The following is a 15821-nucleotide window of genomic DNA, read 5'->3' on the forward strand; positions in this document are numbered from 1 at the left end:
CCATGGAAGATAACAGATATTTACTGTATGCACATTACACATGTTTCACACATGTCAGAAACTAACCAAGGTTTTCATTTAATTAATTCAGATGTACTGGAGGGTGCCAGGTCTGCCAGAATTTAATCAGGTAAGATTTGGATGAATACTGTTATTTAATTGTTATTTAAACCTAATTGACACAGTTTCTTCACATCTTCCCCAGAAATCTCATTCCTCTTCCCTCCTTTCCCGCCCTCCACTTCAGGGCTGAACCGTTGTCTGGGGTGGGGTTGGGGGGCGGAGAGAGACTAGCAAATTCTGATCCCTTGTGGTTTGTAAGGGTTTAGAGAGAAGCAAATAAAGCAAAGTGTTAAGCCACAGCTTTATTAAAGCATAGGTAGGATCACTTCCAAAGAAATGAAGCAGTTCCGTCTCGGGAGGTGAGAAGGACTCGTTAATCATAGAAAATAACACTTTGATTCAGGAGAGATACCAGGCTTGAGAACAGATGAGGTCAGGTCCAAGGGAAGACTTTCAAAGGTCAGAGGGCTGCAGCTCGATAGGTGATCGAGCAATTTTCTAACTAGTTACACAGCTTGTCCTTGGGTCTCTATAAGATAGTCAAGATAAACAATCCTGAGGAAAAAGCAATGGGACCCATGGTTCTTGGGGAAAAGGAGAGAGGAGAAGTGGGGGAAAGGGAGGAGGAAACCAACAAACCCAGGGACAAGGGAACAACAAGAGATCCAAAATCCATGTTGAGGAGGGCATAGAATGCCTGTTGGGGTTTGATCAAGGGCATTGTGGATAAGAGGAATTACTGAGAGTCATATGAAGGTCAAACATGAGAGTGGGACAGGAGGAAAGTAAAAGGAAAAACAGGATAGAACTTGGAAGATAAAGACATTTATAGAGGTATAAACATAGGCATGAACATATGTAAATATATTAATATATAATGATAGGGACATAGCCCTATGTACATATATTTATATTTAAGTATTAAGGAAGCAGACAGACATTGGATCTCTACTCAAGTACTCCCTCAATACAAGAACACTTTGTTCTAATAACCTGACATTCTGTGATGCTCATCTTCCTGACAGGATCCCTGAAGACAACATGGGTATATAAGCAAATGTAGTGAAGAAAGATGATGGTGCCCAACTATTAAAAGATATAGTGTCTGGGGTCTGAAAGGTTTAAAGATAAACAAGCGGCCATCTAGCAGGGAAGCAATAAAATCGACATGAAAGAAGCACTTCTAAAAGTTGTAAATAAAAGATGAACACAGAAAATTTGTTTTCAACATTTTTGCGATTTATTGATCTATTCTTTCTATGGAGTAACCTTGCCACAATTTAATGAACTGGTCAAAAAAGAAAAGAAACTACATAGACTCGAATCAAGTGCATTGAACTAGAAATGTACTTAGAATACAGTAAGTGAATAACGGTCCCATCAAAGAGTAGTGTATTAGCCCTCCAGATATGAACTGTGCCTTACTCATTTGCTTGCATGTTGTGAATAGATGATCCTATTATACACCATTTTTGATTAGGAGATCTTGCCTCCCTGTATTCCATATATTGGGAAGTAGCTCTCCTCCCTGTGTTGTTGAGCTCATTGAAGTATGGAACCCCAATGTAGTCATCCATATCCTGACTTCTTGTTTCCTCTTCATCCTGTCTCCTTGAGTATTAGGACTGTACGATTTGAACATGTCCTTTGTTTTCATTCATAATCTCTTTGGAAAAACAAAACCAACACAGGTGGCTAAAAAGACTCAATATGTAACAAATAACGCGAGTAACCTCTTCCTGTGTGCTGTCTGTAGCGGCAGCTCATCAATATTGCTGATCATCTCTTCCAGATGTGGTTTCTGAACAGTGAGAATTGCAATATTTTCCAAATTACAGAATGAAAGTGAAGGAAAGGACATTAAAAACCCTTGTTTTCTGCTATGAACTTCAGAGACATTTCAAAGTGAGAATTGGATAGGCATAGCTGTAATCGATAGAACTGAATATTCTGTTCTTTCTATATTTTTAAGGATTACAAGAAAAATATTAAAAAGTATTATTTAGGACCTTCATTTAAAGCAATATTGTGAAAGGCAAAACGCACCCTAAGCCATTGTCATTTTTTAATTTAAGGGTCATAAGTCACTGATTAAGACCTCTGACTAAAGTAACAAAGCTTATCCCAAGAAAAAAATACGTATTCAAATTTCTAAGTTTACTCTCTAAACAATATCCTGGTCCATAGTCTCCCATCTGATACTAATGCCTGCCAAGCTCTTCTTGGAAGAGTTAGTAGTCCTCTGAACAATTCTTCAATTGAAACCTTGGTGAATATTTTCTAGTGAATTTTAAAATACAGTTCACCCTATGGACTATGTAAGGAACATGATTTCTTAGTAAATATAATCTTTAGCTTTCATTTTAAAAATCTGGGTTTTTTGATGACAAACATATCAAATATTTATATATTATTTAATTTTTGCTTAGAGTTAAAAAGTTTTAACATTTGTATTTTTACACATAAATGCAATTTTAGTTTTTAGTCTTTTTAAAATTAAAGTTTATATACAAGGATTTTTAAAAATCATTTTTTGGGGGGGCTCATGCAACTCTTATCACAATCCATACATACATCAATTGTATATAGCACATTTGTACATTCGTTACCCTCATCATTCTCAAAACATTTGCTCTCCACGTAAGCCCCTGGCATCAGCTCCTCCTTTCCCCCCCTCCCTCCCTGCTCCCCCTCCCTCAAGAACCCTTGATAATTTATAAATTATTATTTTGTCATATCTTGCCCTGTCCGATGTCTCCCTTCACTCACTTTTCTGTTGTCCATCCCCCAGAGAGGAGGTTATATGTAGATCCCTGTAATCAGTCCCCCCTTTTTACCCCACCCTCCTTCCACCCTCCCAGCATGGCTACTCTTACCACTAGTCCTAAAGGGATCATCTGTCATGGATTCCCTGTGTCTCCAGTTCCTATCTGTACCAGTGTACATCCTCTAGTCAAGCCAGATTTGTTAGGTAGAATTGGGATCATGATAGTGGGACAGGAGTGGCAGGGGAAGAAGCATTTAGGAACTAGAGGAAAGTTGTATGTTTCATCATTGCGACACTGCACCCTGACTGGCTCATCTCCTCCCTGTGACCCTTCTGTAAGGGGATGTCCAATTGCCTACAGATGGGCCTTGGGTCCCCACTCTGCACACCCCCTCTGTCACAATGATTTGATTTTTTGTTCTTTGATGCTTGATACCTGATCCCTTTGACACCTTGTGGTTACACAGGCTGGTGTGCTTCTTCCATGTGGGCTTTGTTGCTTCCTGAGCTAGATGGCCGCTTGTTTACCTTCAGGCCTTTAATACCCCAGACGCTATATCTCTTGATAGCTGGGCCCCATTAGCTTTCTTTGCCACATTTGCTTATGCACCCGCTTTGTCTTCAGCGGTCATATTGGGAAGGTGAGCACACAATGATATAATTTTTTGTCTTTGATGCCTGATAACTGATCCCTTCAGCACCTTGTGATCACACAGGCTGGTGTGCTTCTTCCAAGTGGGCTTTGTTGCTTCTGAGCTAGATGGCTGCTTGTTTACCTTCAATTCTTTAAGACCATAGATGCTATATCTTTTGATAGCGGGGCCCCATTAGCTTTCTTTGCCACATTTGCTTATGCGGGTGCCTTGTCTTCAGCGATTGTATCCAGAAGGTGTCAGTTTAATAGAACAAAGTATTCTTGCATTAAGGGAGTACTTGAGTGGAGGCCCAATGTCCATCTGCTACTTTAATATTAAATCTATAAATGTATGCACATAAATCTATTTCCCCATCCTCATATATAAATATATTTACGTATGTACATGCCTTTATTTAGACCTGTATAAATGCCCTTTGCCTCCTAGCTCTTTCCTCTATTTCCTTTGACTTTCCTCTTGTCCCACTATCATGCTGAGCCTTCATTTGGGTTTCAATAATTCCTCTTGGTTACATTACCCTTGATCACGTCCTACCAGGCTTCATACATGCTCCTCACCACTGAGTTGGATCACTTGCTGTTCTCCTGTCCCTAGGTTTGTTAACACCACTTCCTTTCTCCTCACCTCCCCCTCTCCCATGTCCCCCGGAACTGTCGGTCCCCTTGTTTTCTCCTCCAGATTGTTCATCCAGCCTATTTTATTTAGGCAGATCTGTGGAGATAATAACATGCACAAAAAAAGACAGAGCAAAACCAAGCAACAAAGGAAAACAAAACAACAACAAAAAGCCACTGACAAAAAAACAAAACAAAAACCCAACACCACCACAACAAGAAAGAGAAGCTTGCAGTTAGTGCAAGGACTGTTTGTTGGCCTTTAGGAGTGTGTTCCGGTCGAGTCTGATGTGGTGCCAAGCTCTGACCCCAAAGTCTATTTTTGGTATTCCCTGGGGACTTCGTTGCTCTGTTCCCCTTGCTGTTCTGTTGCATACTCTTAGTGTTTTGCCTCGGTGTGGTGGGATCAGATTGGGCGCAATTTCCACTCTGTCTCCAGTGTGGTCCCCTGTAGGGATGTTGTGTCTCATATTGGGGCCGACCATATGATCTTCTCTGTGGATTGGCTGCTCTGAGCGGGAATCTCATTGTCAAGGCTTGGTGAGCCAGGATGTGCTCCACTCTCTCTGCCCCGGCCCCCTTCATTTGCTCATGTGTGTTCTAATCAGACACTTCCCTCTATCTGAGCTGCAGCCTCAGTGTTATACTTTGAAATAAATTCTTCTGCGGGGAGGGGTAGGTATCCACGCAGTTGGGATTGTGGCCGGCCACTCAGACCTCTCCACTTGTTCCGTACTCCATGCTGGCATGCAGCATTCACATCTTGGAGCACTGGGTTGAAGTCTGGCCCCTCTTTCCCTGTGGAGACATAAACAATACCCTCCCGTTGGTGGGTTAGTGCCCTGTGGTTTTTTTAAATGACAACCATACCATAAAATGTTTATTTATTATTTAATTTTTGCTTATAGTTAAAATTTTTTCATATTTGTATTTTTACACTAAATGTAATTTTAATTTTTAGTCTTTTAAAAATTAAAGTTTATATATAAGGATGTTTGTTTAAAAATCATTTTATTGGGGGCTCATACAAGTCTTATCACGATCCATACAGCCATCCATTGTGTCAAGCACATTTGTACATTTGTTGCCATCATCATTCTCAAAACATTTGCTTTCTACTTGGGCCATGGTATCAGCTCCTCATTTTTCCCCTTCCTCTATTCTCTTCCTTCTTGAACTCCTTGCCATCAGCTCCCTGTTACCCCTCCCACCACTGTGCCTACCACACACCCTTATTCCACTTGCTGTCCCTGCACATCAAGGATTTATTTTCCATTTTGTTTCAGGGAAGTTATTACTACTGGAATTCCTAGCAGAGTGATGAAAATCTCTGCTGTGTCTGCAGTTAGCATTCTATCTCAGAGTCCTGCTTTATTCTTATGGCCAGTGTGACCCTGGAAAAGTCGCTTAACCTCTTCAACCTATGTTTCATTCATTAATGTCTGAGGGGGGGCTTAAAATGTCATAGAATAATTGAGTGAAAAGATACTGGTATTTCTCCATGAACCTTTCCATGCCATATATCTAATCCAAAGGCCCACATTCAGTGCCATCGAGTTGATGTCAACTCATAGTGACCCAATAGGACAGGGTAGACCTGCCCCTGGGGGTTTCTGAGACCGTAATTATTTATTGGAGTAGAAAGCCTTATCTTTCTTCTCAGGTGCAGCTCTGTCTTTCTCCTGAGAATGGCTGGTGGGTTGAAGTTCCTGACTTTGAACTTAGTAACCCAAACAGTAACCATTAAGCCACTAAGGCTCCTAAGCCACCTATATAAGGCATAGACACACATATATACTCATACACACATCTATGCAAATTAAACATTTATGCATATATTTAATAAGACATATAACCCAGATATACATTTTTATGTGAAGTTTTAAAAGTTGTTAATTTGTTCCAGCTATACATTACCTTAGAAACATTTTGAACGATTTTATCTGTACACTACTCTTAATTTGATTTTGATCTTGACTTTTAGGTGTTACTGTGGACGATTGATTGGAGACCATCATGGAGTAGATTATCCCTGGACTGTCTCATCTGCCAACAGAGATGAAGATGAAGAATGGTCCGTGGAAAAACACACAACCAAAAGTCCTACAGACACCTTTGGCACGATTAATTTCCAGGATGGAGAGCACACCTATCATTCCAAGGTTTGCTGATAAAACAATTGTTCTATTGGTTTTTAGCAAAAATAGTTACCAAATGTGCTGCTATTGCCAAATGGAGACAATCAAACCTGGTTGGCAAATGTGAACAAATTTATGGCCTCCTTATATTTCCTTTGGGTCTAAGGGAATTGTTTCTTTCCAAGTTGCTTTGCAATCAGATTTTATCTGAGCTTTTCTGGCAAGTATCTACTCTCTGCTTCTCCAGAAGAGAAATACCTTTCCTTGAGACAATTGTATTGCAATGTACCAAGGCTTCTTTTTTGAAAGGAATGCAAAAAAGTTAAGAGTGTGGCTTTAGGTGAAATATCGCAATTAGCAGTAATTTATAGCCAAGCACACTTTGCCAAGTGTCCTTGGAAAGGTTATTCTAGGATGGAAATAGAGGAATTTCCTTCTGTACTTGACCTTTTCAGCCCAGTATTTCTACTGTCCTTAACATACTAATTTTGCATGTGATTTTCATAATATTAAAATGTGTTTTCTCTTGAGCCTGTTAACCACCTACTGCTTTATTAAACAGAGACAGGTTTTCATGGGGTGACTGCAGGTGAATCTCATGTCAACAAAGCTTGAAATCACCTGGTACCATCTGCTCAGATGGATTTGAAACAATAGTTGTAAGTAGTACAATCATCACACATAACCTTATCATACCGTCGAATAGTTACCAGTCTTCTTAGATTTAATTTCATTTGTTGAGATTTACCCTAAAATTAGCAGGTAATCTGTCTTCATCCCCCTTTCCAGTCATTTTTGGGAACTGGCTCTCAGAGAATCCTGGATGCAATTTTTCCAGTTTGTTTTAGTCTTCTTTTTGCTTTTGTGCTTAATACCGTAGCCTTCATTCATTCATTTATTCACTCACTCATTCATCAACAAAGTCGTTCACACTGTGCCTTCCTCCAAGGAGCACATGACATTCCAGGTGCCGGTGCTGCTTCTAGTTGAGGGGAAACAATACCCAGTTTTCACAGATGGCGATGACGCGGTGAAAGGGAATTTGGGATGCTTTGAGTGCACTAAGAGGGCTTCTCCTACTTTTTGGCATGGACAGGAGAATCACAGAAACCATCTGGAAATGAGAACAGCTAAACTGAGATTTGAAAGACAAGTGAGGTCACTGTATGGTTAGGCAGAGAGGTCAGGCCACTCTACACACAAAAAATAAAGGTCAAGGGAGAACGTGAAACATTGAGGAAAGCTGAATATATGGTTAGAATAGATCTCTTGGTCATTAATGTGCCCTTATGTGTATCACTAGGTTGTCTGTACATGAGGCGATGGTACGCAGGGAGTAACATTTCCCTGAGGTTTGGAGAAAGGGCCATAAGCTTCACGTCCCCCAAAGAAGCCCTTATTTTATTTAATCTTGTATAAGCCGTAATATATTCATGCAGATTTAGATCATAATCATATTTACTTCATGCTTATATTGAGCTGTGAGAAAGTTTGCAAGAGCTGTACTCTCCCCGCTGATGCATTCCTTGTCGGAGCCAGCCGACGACGAGTCGAACAGTCCTGACAGGGAGAGTGAGGATTAAGGATAAAAGAGAGGCAGAAAGTATTAGGAGGGCAACAGTGAATACTGAAGCCCCAAGTTTATTCTACATACTCCTTTTATCCATGCAGAAACAACCCGGGGTTAATTATCTCATTGTTAAGCAAGCACATTTGATACACATAGCAACTCTATCTTCTGCCAAGCCAGACATCCTTGAGAAAATTAAACAACCTGTTTTTCCAGACCTTGCATACTTTCTTGTTCCTGACAGTCTATTCAAAACATTAAGTCACAGAAGAAATCAGCAAACACTGACACATAGGTCATGAGAATTCCCAGCTGTTTCAAGGCTGAGTCTTAATGGCTTCAACAATTCCTTGTGTAGGTGTTCGCCTCTCAGCAAAGGCTATGAGGTGATCCTTTGCCAGTCTGATTTAGCCTAAAGGTTGCTGTTGTTTTTAGATGCCTTCAGTCAGTTTCAACTCATGGTGACCAGAGGTAAAATCGAATGGAACTGCTTGGTCCTGCACCATCCACATGATTGTTGTTATGTTAGAACCCATTAAGGATCTTTTTTGTTGACTCTCTACTTTGCCCCAAGCATGATGTCATTTTCCAGGGACTGGTGTCTCCTGTTAACTATAGCTGAGATGTAAAGATAAGTAAGCAGATGGTGGTGCAGTGAGGTATAGTCTTTGCTTGACCTTTAACACAGCCTGTTGTTAAGAATCCCGGTAGGGATGTTGGGTAAGCGTTGGACTGTTCACCAGAAGGTCTGTGGTTCAAAGCCACCGGCTGTTTGGTGGGAGAGATAGGACCGTCTGATTCTGTGAAGATTTACAAAGTCTTGGAACTCCTAACTAGGATTCCTAGGAATTGGAATGCACTTCATGGAAGTGCTTTTGTTAAAAACAAAAACAAAGCCATTTTTGCCCAATAGGTATATTCTTACATCTGAGGGAGTCTGAAAGTCTTCTAGAACTAAAAGAACAGTCGGGCAAGCAGGGCACCACATAGAAATAATTGAAGGTGAAAAAGAAGAGCTACTTCCTCCTCCCTCCGGTTATTATGTTGAACAATATAAGCCATGGCATGAAACCATGGAGAGAATTCCAGCTCATAGTGACCCGACAGAACCCGGCAGAATGACCTCCAAGATGGTGAAGCAAATTGTCATGTCTTTCTACCACAGCGGGCAGGTGAATTTGAACTGTCAACATTTTAGTTACCAACTGAACAGATTAATCAGTGTGCCAGCAGGACCCCTTATGTCACAAAGATCACTTTCCAGTTTTCTCATTGGTTCAGTATTTACTAAAGGGCTGCGGTTCAGTTTCCTCACTCGTAATTTGAAGCCTGGTTCTCCTCAGAATCTTCTTGTCTCTTACATTGTGATAGCAGCAGCATCTCCATGTTCAAGAATTTGAATATTTTTATTGTCAACTAAAGGGGATATATTTTAAGTAATTAAAAGAAGAATTAAAATTATTAAAATTTTTATGATGTTCTATAAAACAATGTGATAATTCTGATTCGTATGCTTGAAGGTATGACCTGTGATTGTTTTTGGCATAGCTTTATGACTCATTGATTCTTATTGACCTTCATTCTGGTAACTAGGACTTGTTCTTACTATTGGCTGGCATGGATTTAAACAAGCGAAGTCATGTGCCTATGATGTGCATGGTCCCGAGGTGACTTCATCTGCTGGGAAGACAGCCGTCAATCAGGCAATAACTTGTAGGCCCAAAGCACATGCTTTGAGGACTCCCAGTTGTATGTCCCTCAGTGCTTGTGACTTCTGGTTTGCATTAACTATTCAGAAAAGACTGTTTTGTAGAAAATACCTTTTTTTGGGAGAAGCTGTTTTCAATAGGGTAATTGCACAGAAAATATATGAATGAGGAGCATCTAAAACTTTCCGTCCATTTTAGATGCATGCTTCTTGATTTTAATTTAAATTGTGTGACTGCGTGAAGGGTTAAATTAAAAGCGGTAACATTTATACAAATTCCACTTTTACCCTATTTCTCCAAGATATTTATTAGCAGGTTTACAACAGCAGGGGTTTGGGCCAGCTATTTGAAGCATTTCTTTCGTCCCTCAGACCTTTTACAGAACACTGCCGGGCCAATCTTGAAAACCGCAGGAGATAGTGACTTACCGGAATTCCCAGTAGACGGAGCTTCCCGAGGACGTGGGCTCTTTAAACACTTGACCTCTGAAGTCACTTTCTTCCAAGTTTGGGTCCTTTCAGTGGCCTTGCGAGGCGCTTCTTGTTGTTATTTTACATGTTGTGTTATGTGCATGTCTTTCAGTACATTAGAACATCGTATGACACCAAGCTGGATCGTCTGTTACATTTAATGTTGAAAGAGTGGAAGATGGAACTGCCAAAGCTGGTGATCTCTGTCCACGGGGGGATACAGAACTTTAAAATGACCTCCAAACTGAAAGAGATATTCAGCCAAGGTTTGGTCAAAGCTGCAGAGACAACAGGGGCGTGGATTCTGACGGAAGGCATAAATACTGGTAACATATGCTCCCCTTTCCTCTTTTCCTTCCTTCGTTCTACTCCGCGGATAATGCAGCATGACACTGAATCGCTGCGTGGCGCACCCTTAGGGTATGTGGTGTGTGAAGGAGAAAAAGGAAAAGCCTAGTGGCTGGTAAACGCAGAAGAAACAGAGGGCTACCCTGGAAGGTGATCTGACCATTGTCAGTGGCAATGTGAACTTTTGGCAAAGAGAAAGAATAAGCTTTGATGGGTTTCAGACGTTAGTGAAGCTAGAAGGGACAATGGCTCCAAGAAGCTGTGTCATATGTGCGGGAATGAACTTTAGCTTAATTCATGTTATCCTTGTCAAATTCTCATACACTGGAAATCAGTGATCTGTATGATCATTGCAATCAATATCTTGGACAAGAACAGATAATTACCCCATATATATATATATATATATACATGCTTCACATACACATTATATTATGTACACATTATTATACCCAGATTTTTTAAAGCTATGAATTTAAATTTTTTCACAAAACAACTTGATCACCTTCAAAGCATTCTCCATTTCACTTAATACATTTGTCAAATCTGTAATTCCATTCTTGGAAACATTTTTCAAACTCGTCTGTGTGGATGGCTGACAGTACTTCCCTTGTTTGTTTCTTGACCTCCTCTACATTGTCAAATCACTGTCCTTCCATGTCCCTCTGCATTCGCAGAATCAAAAAGAAGTTGCGTTGAGCAAGGTCAGGTGATCAGGTATGTGGGGCAAGAGAGGCATGCTGGTTTTTGCCAAAAACTGATGCACTGAGAGGTGAGCTGGTGCATTGTTGTGGTGGCAAAACCAGTCCCCTGTCTGCCACAAATCAGGCCATTTTTGTCACACACCACTAAGCAATCTTTTCAGAACCTTTACATAGAAAGCTTGATTAACAGTCTGAACCAGTGAAACTAACTCCAAATGCACTATGAGTTGACATTTTCATACATTTGGGAAGTTGACGGACATCCAGTGGAGCTTCTTAAAAATTTTTTTGGGGGATAATCCCTCTTCTATGTTTCTATAGCTATATATACATATAGGTATATATGCATACACACATAGAAGCATATATCTATATTGCTTCATATATATATGAAACAATTTTCTGCTCTTTGCCAATGTAAGGGAGCCCTGGCTAGGCAGTGGTTATGGGGTGGGTTGTCATCCGCATGGTTGGCATTTGGAAAACATCAGCTGCTCCACAGGAGAAAGGACTTTCTTCTCCCGTAAATAGTTTCATTCTTGGAAACCCATAGGGAGGTGGCTGTGAGTCAGCATTGACTTGATGGCAGTGGCAAAAAACCCATCACAGCCCACCTCTTCACTTTATGTATAACTATGCAACTAACAAGGTACTTGTGTTAGGCTGGGGGGACTAGAGAAGCAAATCCAGGAATACTCATATATGTGTAAGGCAGAGCTTTACATCCAGAAGTAGTTATACATCAAGTGAACCTCCCAGCCCAGTCCAGATCAAGTCCCTAAGTCCAATAACACTCCTTACGTCTGATACGAGTTCATAAATCCCTCTTCTGACTCACACAGCCACATTCAATGATGTAGCATGCAGGAAGATCACTGGGTACAAAGTCTTGAAGAGCCAATGGTGGTGGACGCATCCGCAGGGCTCTGGCTGCCATCAGCATGGCTCAAAGTAGCTCATGAAGCGGAGAGAAAGGGTGTGGTCCACTTCAGGGAGAAAGAGGAAAGCCAGCCTTGAAGAGCCATTTATCTTGGTCAGATCAAACTGCAACTTGATTGACAGGTTAAGCTCTGGCCACATGTTTCTACAGGAGCCATGTTGGCTCAAAATACCTATCACAGCTCACTCCTTCACTTTTTTTTAATCAAATTGAGATGAAGTTATGTAACTACCACCATTCTTTCATCTCTATTTCCTTCTCATGGATTCTCCTTTATCTCCCTTAGAATTTCAGGTAGGGGCATTTTAAGGCTAACTTTACCCTTTGCCCTGGTATTTATGAGCTGGCTGCACATTAGAATCATCTGGGCAGATTTTAAAACCAACGCAACCCACACCACACCACACCAAAATATCCACAGATACCTAGACTCTTCCCTTAATGGATTAGCTTCTTGGAGGGTCCTGCTTGTGAAGAATTTCTATTGCCTAGCTGGGGCTGAGACCATGCCACCATAAGTACTCTCTCAGCAATCAGTTATTAACTTGTGGGTTTCAATTTTTCTCTGTGTTTCTTCTTTTGGATCTTCCCACTCGGACTGTAGCCAGTACCTCCTATGCTACTTTGCCCATCCTTTTAGCTCAGCATAAGATGGCATGAAGTATCTTTTACATTTTTAAACTACAAGCACTCATTTTTGTTTCTGTAGTGTACGTGGCCTGCAGCACTTGCAAGATTTACCTATAGAATCATACTTGTGAGAGCTTGATTTTTCCAATCTTGAACGTCTTCCGCCTCCACGCGGTCTTACTCCTTTTCCATCACTCATTTGAGTGGGCAGCATTTGAGGTTCCCTTCACTGACAAAGATGCTCAGGTGAGAGAAAGCTGAGACTGTCTGCTCCCATAAAGATTGACAATCTCAGAAATCCACAGGGGCCAGTCTACTCTCTTTCCTAGGTTGCTCTGTGTCAGAATTGGTACTATAGCAGTGGCTTTGGTTATTGACTTTTTTCCTAACAAGTTTCCACCTTATACAGACTTTAGCTTAGAATATTTTATGTGGGCACTTAAAAAGTTCATATTAAAATTCAATTTTCCCACAAACATTATGAAGCCACTCTAAATTGCATCTATTGCCTTAGAGGTTGGGGATGAGTCTACTGCATGGACTCATTTACCACTCCTACCAATAAGGAGGGACCTGAGAATTAGTAACACATTTTGGTTGAACAAATAATTCCTTTGACTGAAAAGAAATGAATGACACAGATGGCTGCAGAAAAAGTAACCTAGCAAAACAAATTAAAACCTAGGGGTTTGTCCTATCACTAATGGATAACTCAGGAGTCCACCTTGTACCTTTCATTAAGGTAATTGCTGGTTCACATGCTTGGTAGAAAATGAAGTTGGCAGAGTTCTAAGTCCATTGTACACTATGTGTTTTATTTCCAGTTTTAAAAAAACCAGAGCGGGGCAGTGGGAGGGATAGGGATGGTTCACAGAGTTCAGAGAAAGGTAAACATGGGCAAAGATTTTCTTTGAATAACTCACTGCGTTGAATGCTTTCTCTTAAAGATTCCCCCCCTATTATGCTACTTTTATATTAGGGAGAATCAAGGAATAGAAATACAACAGTGTGAAGACAATTGTAATAGTTCCTATGAACCAAAGCAACGGGAAATAGAGACTCTTAGGGCTTGCTTAAGCAGCAATCAGGATCTGACTCGATTGGACCACCGCTCCTGTGTGGCCGGGCTGGTGAAGGAGTGGTCCAGGGACCAGCAGCCTGGTCTCCAGGGGGGCTTGTTGGAAATGCGGGAGCTCAGGCTGCACCTTAGAACCGAGGAGGCAAAATCTGCATTTTAAAAATCATCCCGCCAATGAAGCGAGGCCGCAGATCCAGGATGTTTGGTGACACAGTGAATAAAGTTAGAGGGAAAAACACGGACGGACCTTTATGATGTCAGGGCCGGCCTTGCTCAAGAGGGAGGATGCTCAGAATTTTCTGGCCAGGGGAAAGAGCGGTCATCGGTCAGCTTTCATGCAGCACATGCCCATGAAGAGAGGGGCACTTTCCAGGTGGAGAGACCAGCACTAAGGAAAGAGGCATTGAGAGGGAGTAGAAGTAGGCAAGATATTAGAAGGGAATTCTTCAGAGCCAGCCATTTTTCCTAAGCTTTCACCTTTTGCATTACAGGTAACTTGCTTTTCAAAAGTTCACTTTACTTTGACGAAAGACTTACATTAGTACCTGTTTGCATGGACTGAAAGCAATTCCAGGCGGATTTTTGCTTTCAAAAAATGTGGGTGGATACAAAAAATAATAAAAAAATAGAAATGTGGGTGGTGGGGTGGTGGGAAGGGGTTAAAACTATCTTTTAGCACTTAGTTTTTCAGGGAGCCCTTGCAGAGGCAGTGCCTACCCTCTCCCTTCCAGGAACCTGCGTCTCAGCCTCAAAGCTCCATAGCATTGACTGGTGTGAAAACTCTATGTTAGAGTTGCTTAGGGTGAATATGTTGTTTAATATGAATCGATAGTTTATACTTTATGTCTGAATAGCTCAAAATAAAATTCCCACAGAAATGAATGATACTTGCTTCTTTGCGTTACACCATTTCACCCAAGGAAAGTTTCACAGGAAAGTCAATTTACAGGTGGCAGGAAAACCTGTGCTTGCTTACGTGTTTCTTTCTGGCAGCCACGGTGCTTCTCATGACTTAGGAGGTAAAGTATGACTTGTTGTTCACAGGCGTGTCCAAGCACGTTGGCGATGCCTTGAAAGCCCATTCCTCCCAGTGCTTGCGAAAAATCTGGACCGTTGGAATCCCTCCTTGGGGTGTCATTGAGAACCAGAGAGATCTTATTGGAAGAGATGTAAGTGAAACATTACTTCACACTAAGTGGGAATGAACCTACATCCATTAACTAACTTATTACTTCACTTGGCTGTCTTGTCAATAACTCAAATGTAATACAGGTTGTCCCCAATTATGACAGGGTCTGAGCAGATAAGTGTTAGTCATTTCCGACATAAGTCAGATACTTCATCAAAAACAACAACAGCACATCATTAATGTCTTATTATCAGCAGCTGTATAAATCCAATTGTTACTTGTTTTGGGATATTAGAAATATAACATATAAATTTCAAAAACTCACCTCTGCTTTGTTTCCAGCTCATGGTGAGCCTGCAGTTCCAAGTAGTCCCTATAGTTTTTTGAGGCTGTAAATCTTGATGGGACCACAGAGCCTCCTCTCTCTCTCTCTCTCTCTGAGAGGCTGGTGGCTTCAAACTAAGTAGTTCAAATTTACATAGATATTTTAATGCATACGTGTATACAAAAACCCATACAAATTGTGAGAATTTTCTTTGCTGATGAAGAGGAGTTGGACGATTCTGTCATTTTTTTCAGTTGGGTTGGTAACTTCACAGTGGCAGATTATGGGTGATCTGGATGGTCTGAGGGAATGGGGATGGCGTTTCTAGTCAGACAAATAACAGGAGCTGTCCATATATTGTTCTGTCATTTTTTCTTCATATATTTCGTGGTAGTATCTCACAGTTTCCCAAAACTTCCTGTTAACTTTAGCAAAGAGAACAACCTTTGGGAACATGTTTTCAACCCACTGAAACTGCTCATTTAGTTTAGGAGAGGCTCCACCTAATACTTCTTGTGACATTGTGGACACCTCTCCTACCGCTTTCTCAGTTTTTCTGTCTTCGTAAGCCTTTCTTTCCTCGTCCAAATCCAGTAGGTCCTGATTTTTCCATTTCTTTTCTAAATATTCTTTGAGCTGTTCCACATCAAGTTCTAAATTCATTGTTGCCACACAGGTAA

The 15821-nt window shown here is 41.0% G+C and overlaps 1 protein-coding gene across 2 annotated transcripts in view; it reads left to right on the forward strand.

Moving 5' to 3' along the window:
* TRPM6 (transient receptor potential cation channel subfamily M member 6) overlaps positions 1-15821 on the forward strand; it is a 206374-nt gene that overhangs the window by 64617 nt on the left and 125936 nt on the right. For both annotated transcript variants that reach the window (XM_075560536.1, XM_075560537.1), the window contains 4 exons: positions 92-130; positions 6085-6262; positions 10100-10313; positions 14732-14856. In XM_075560536.1, coding sequence (XP_075416651.1) covers positions 92-130; positions 6085-6262; positions 10100-10313; positions 14732-14856 — 556 coding nt within the window. The remainder of the gene's footprint in view (positions 1-91; positions 131-6084; positions 6263-10099; positions 10314-14731; positions 14857-15821) is intronic.

The sequence above is a fragment of the Tenrec ecaudatus genome, chromosome 10 (assembly GCF_050624435.1).
Source record: "Tenrec ecaudatus isolate mTenEca1 chromosome 10, mTenEca1.hap1, whole genome shotgun sequence".
NCBI classification, from domain to species: domain Eukaryota; kingdom Metazoa; phylum Chordata; class Mammalia; order Afrosoricida; family Tenrecidae; genus Tenrec; species Tenrec ecaudatus.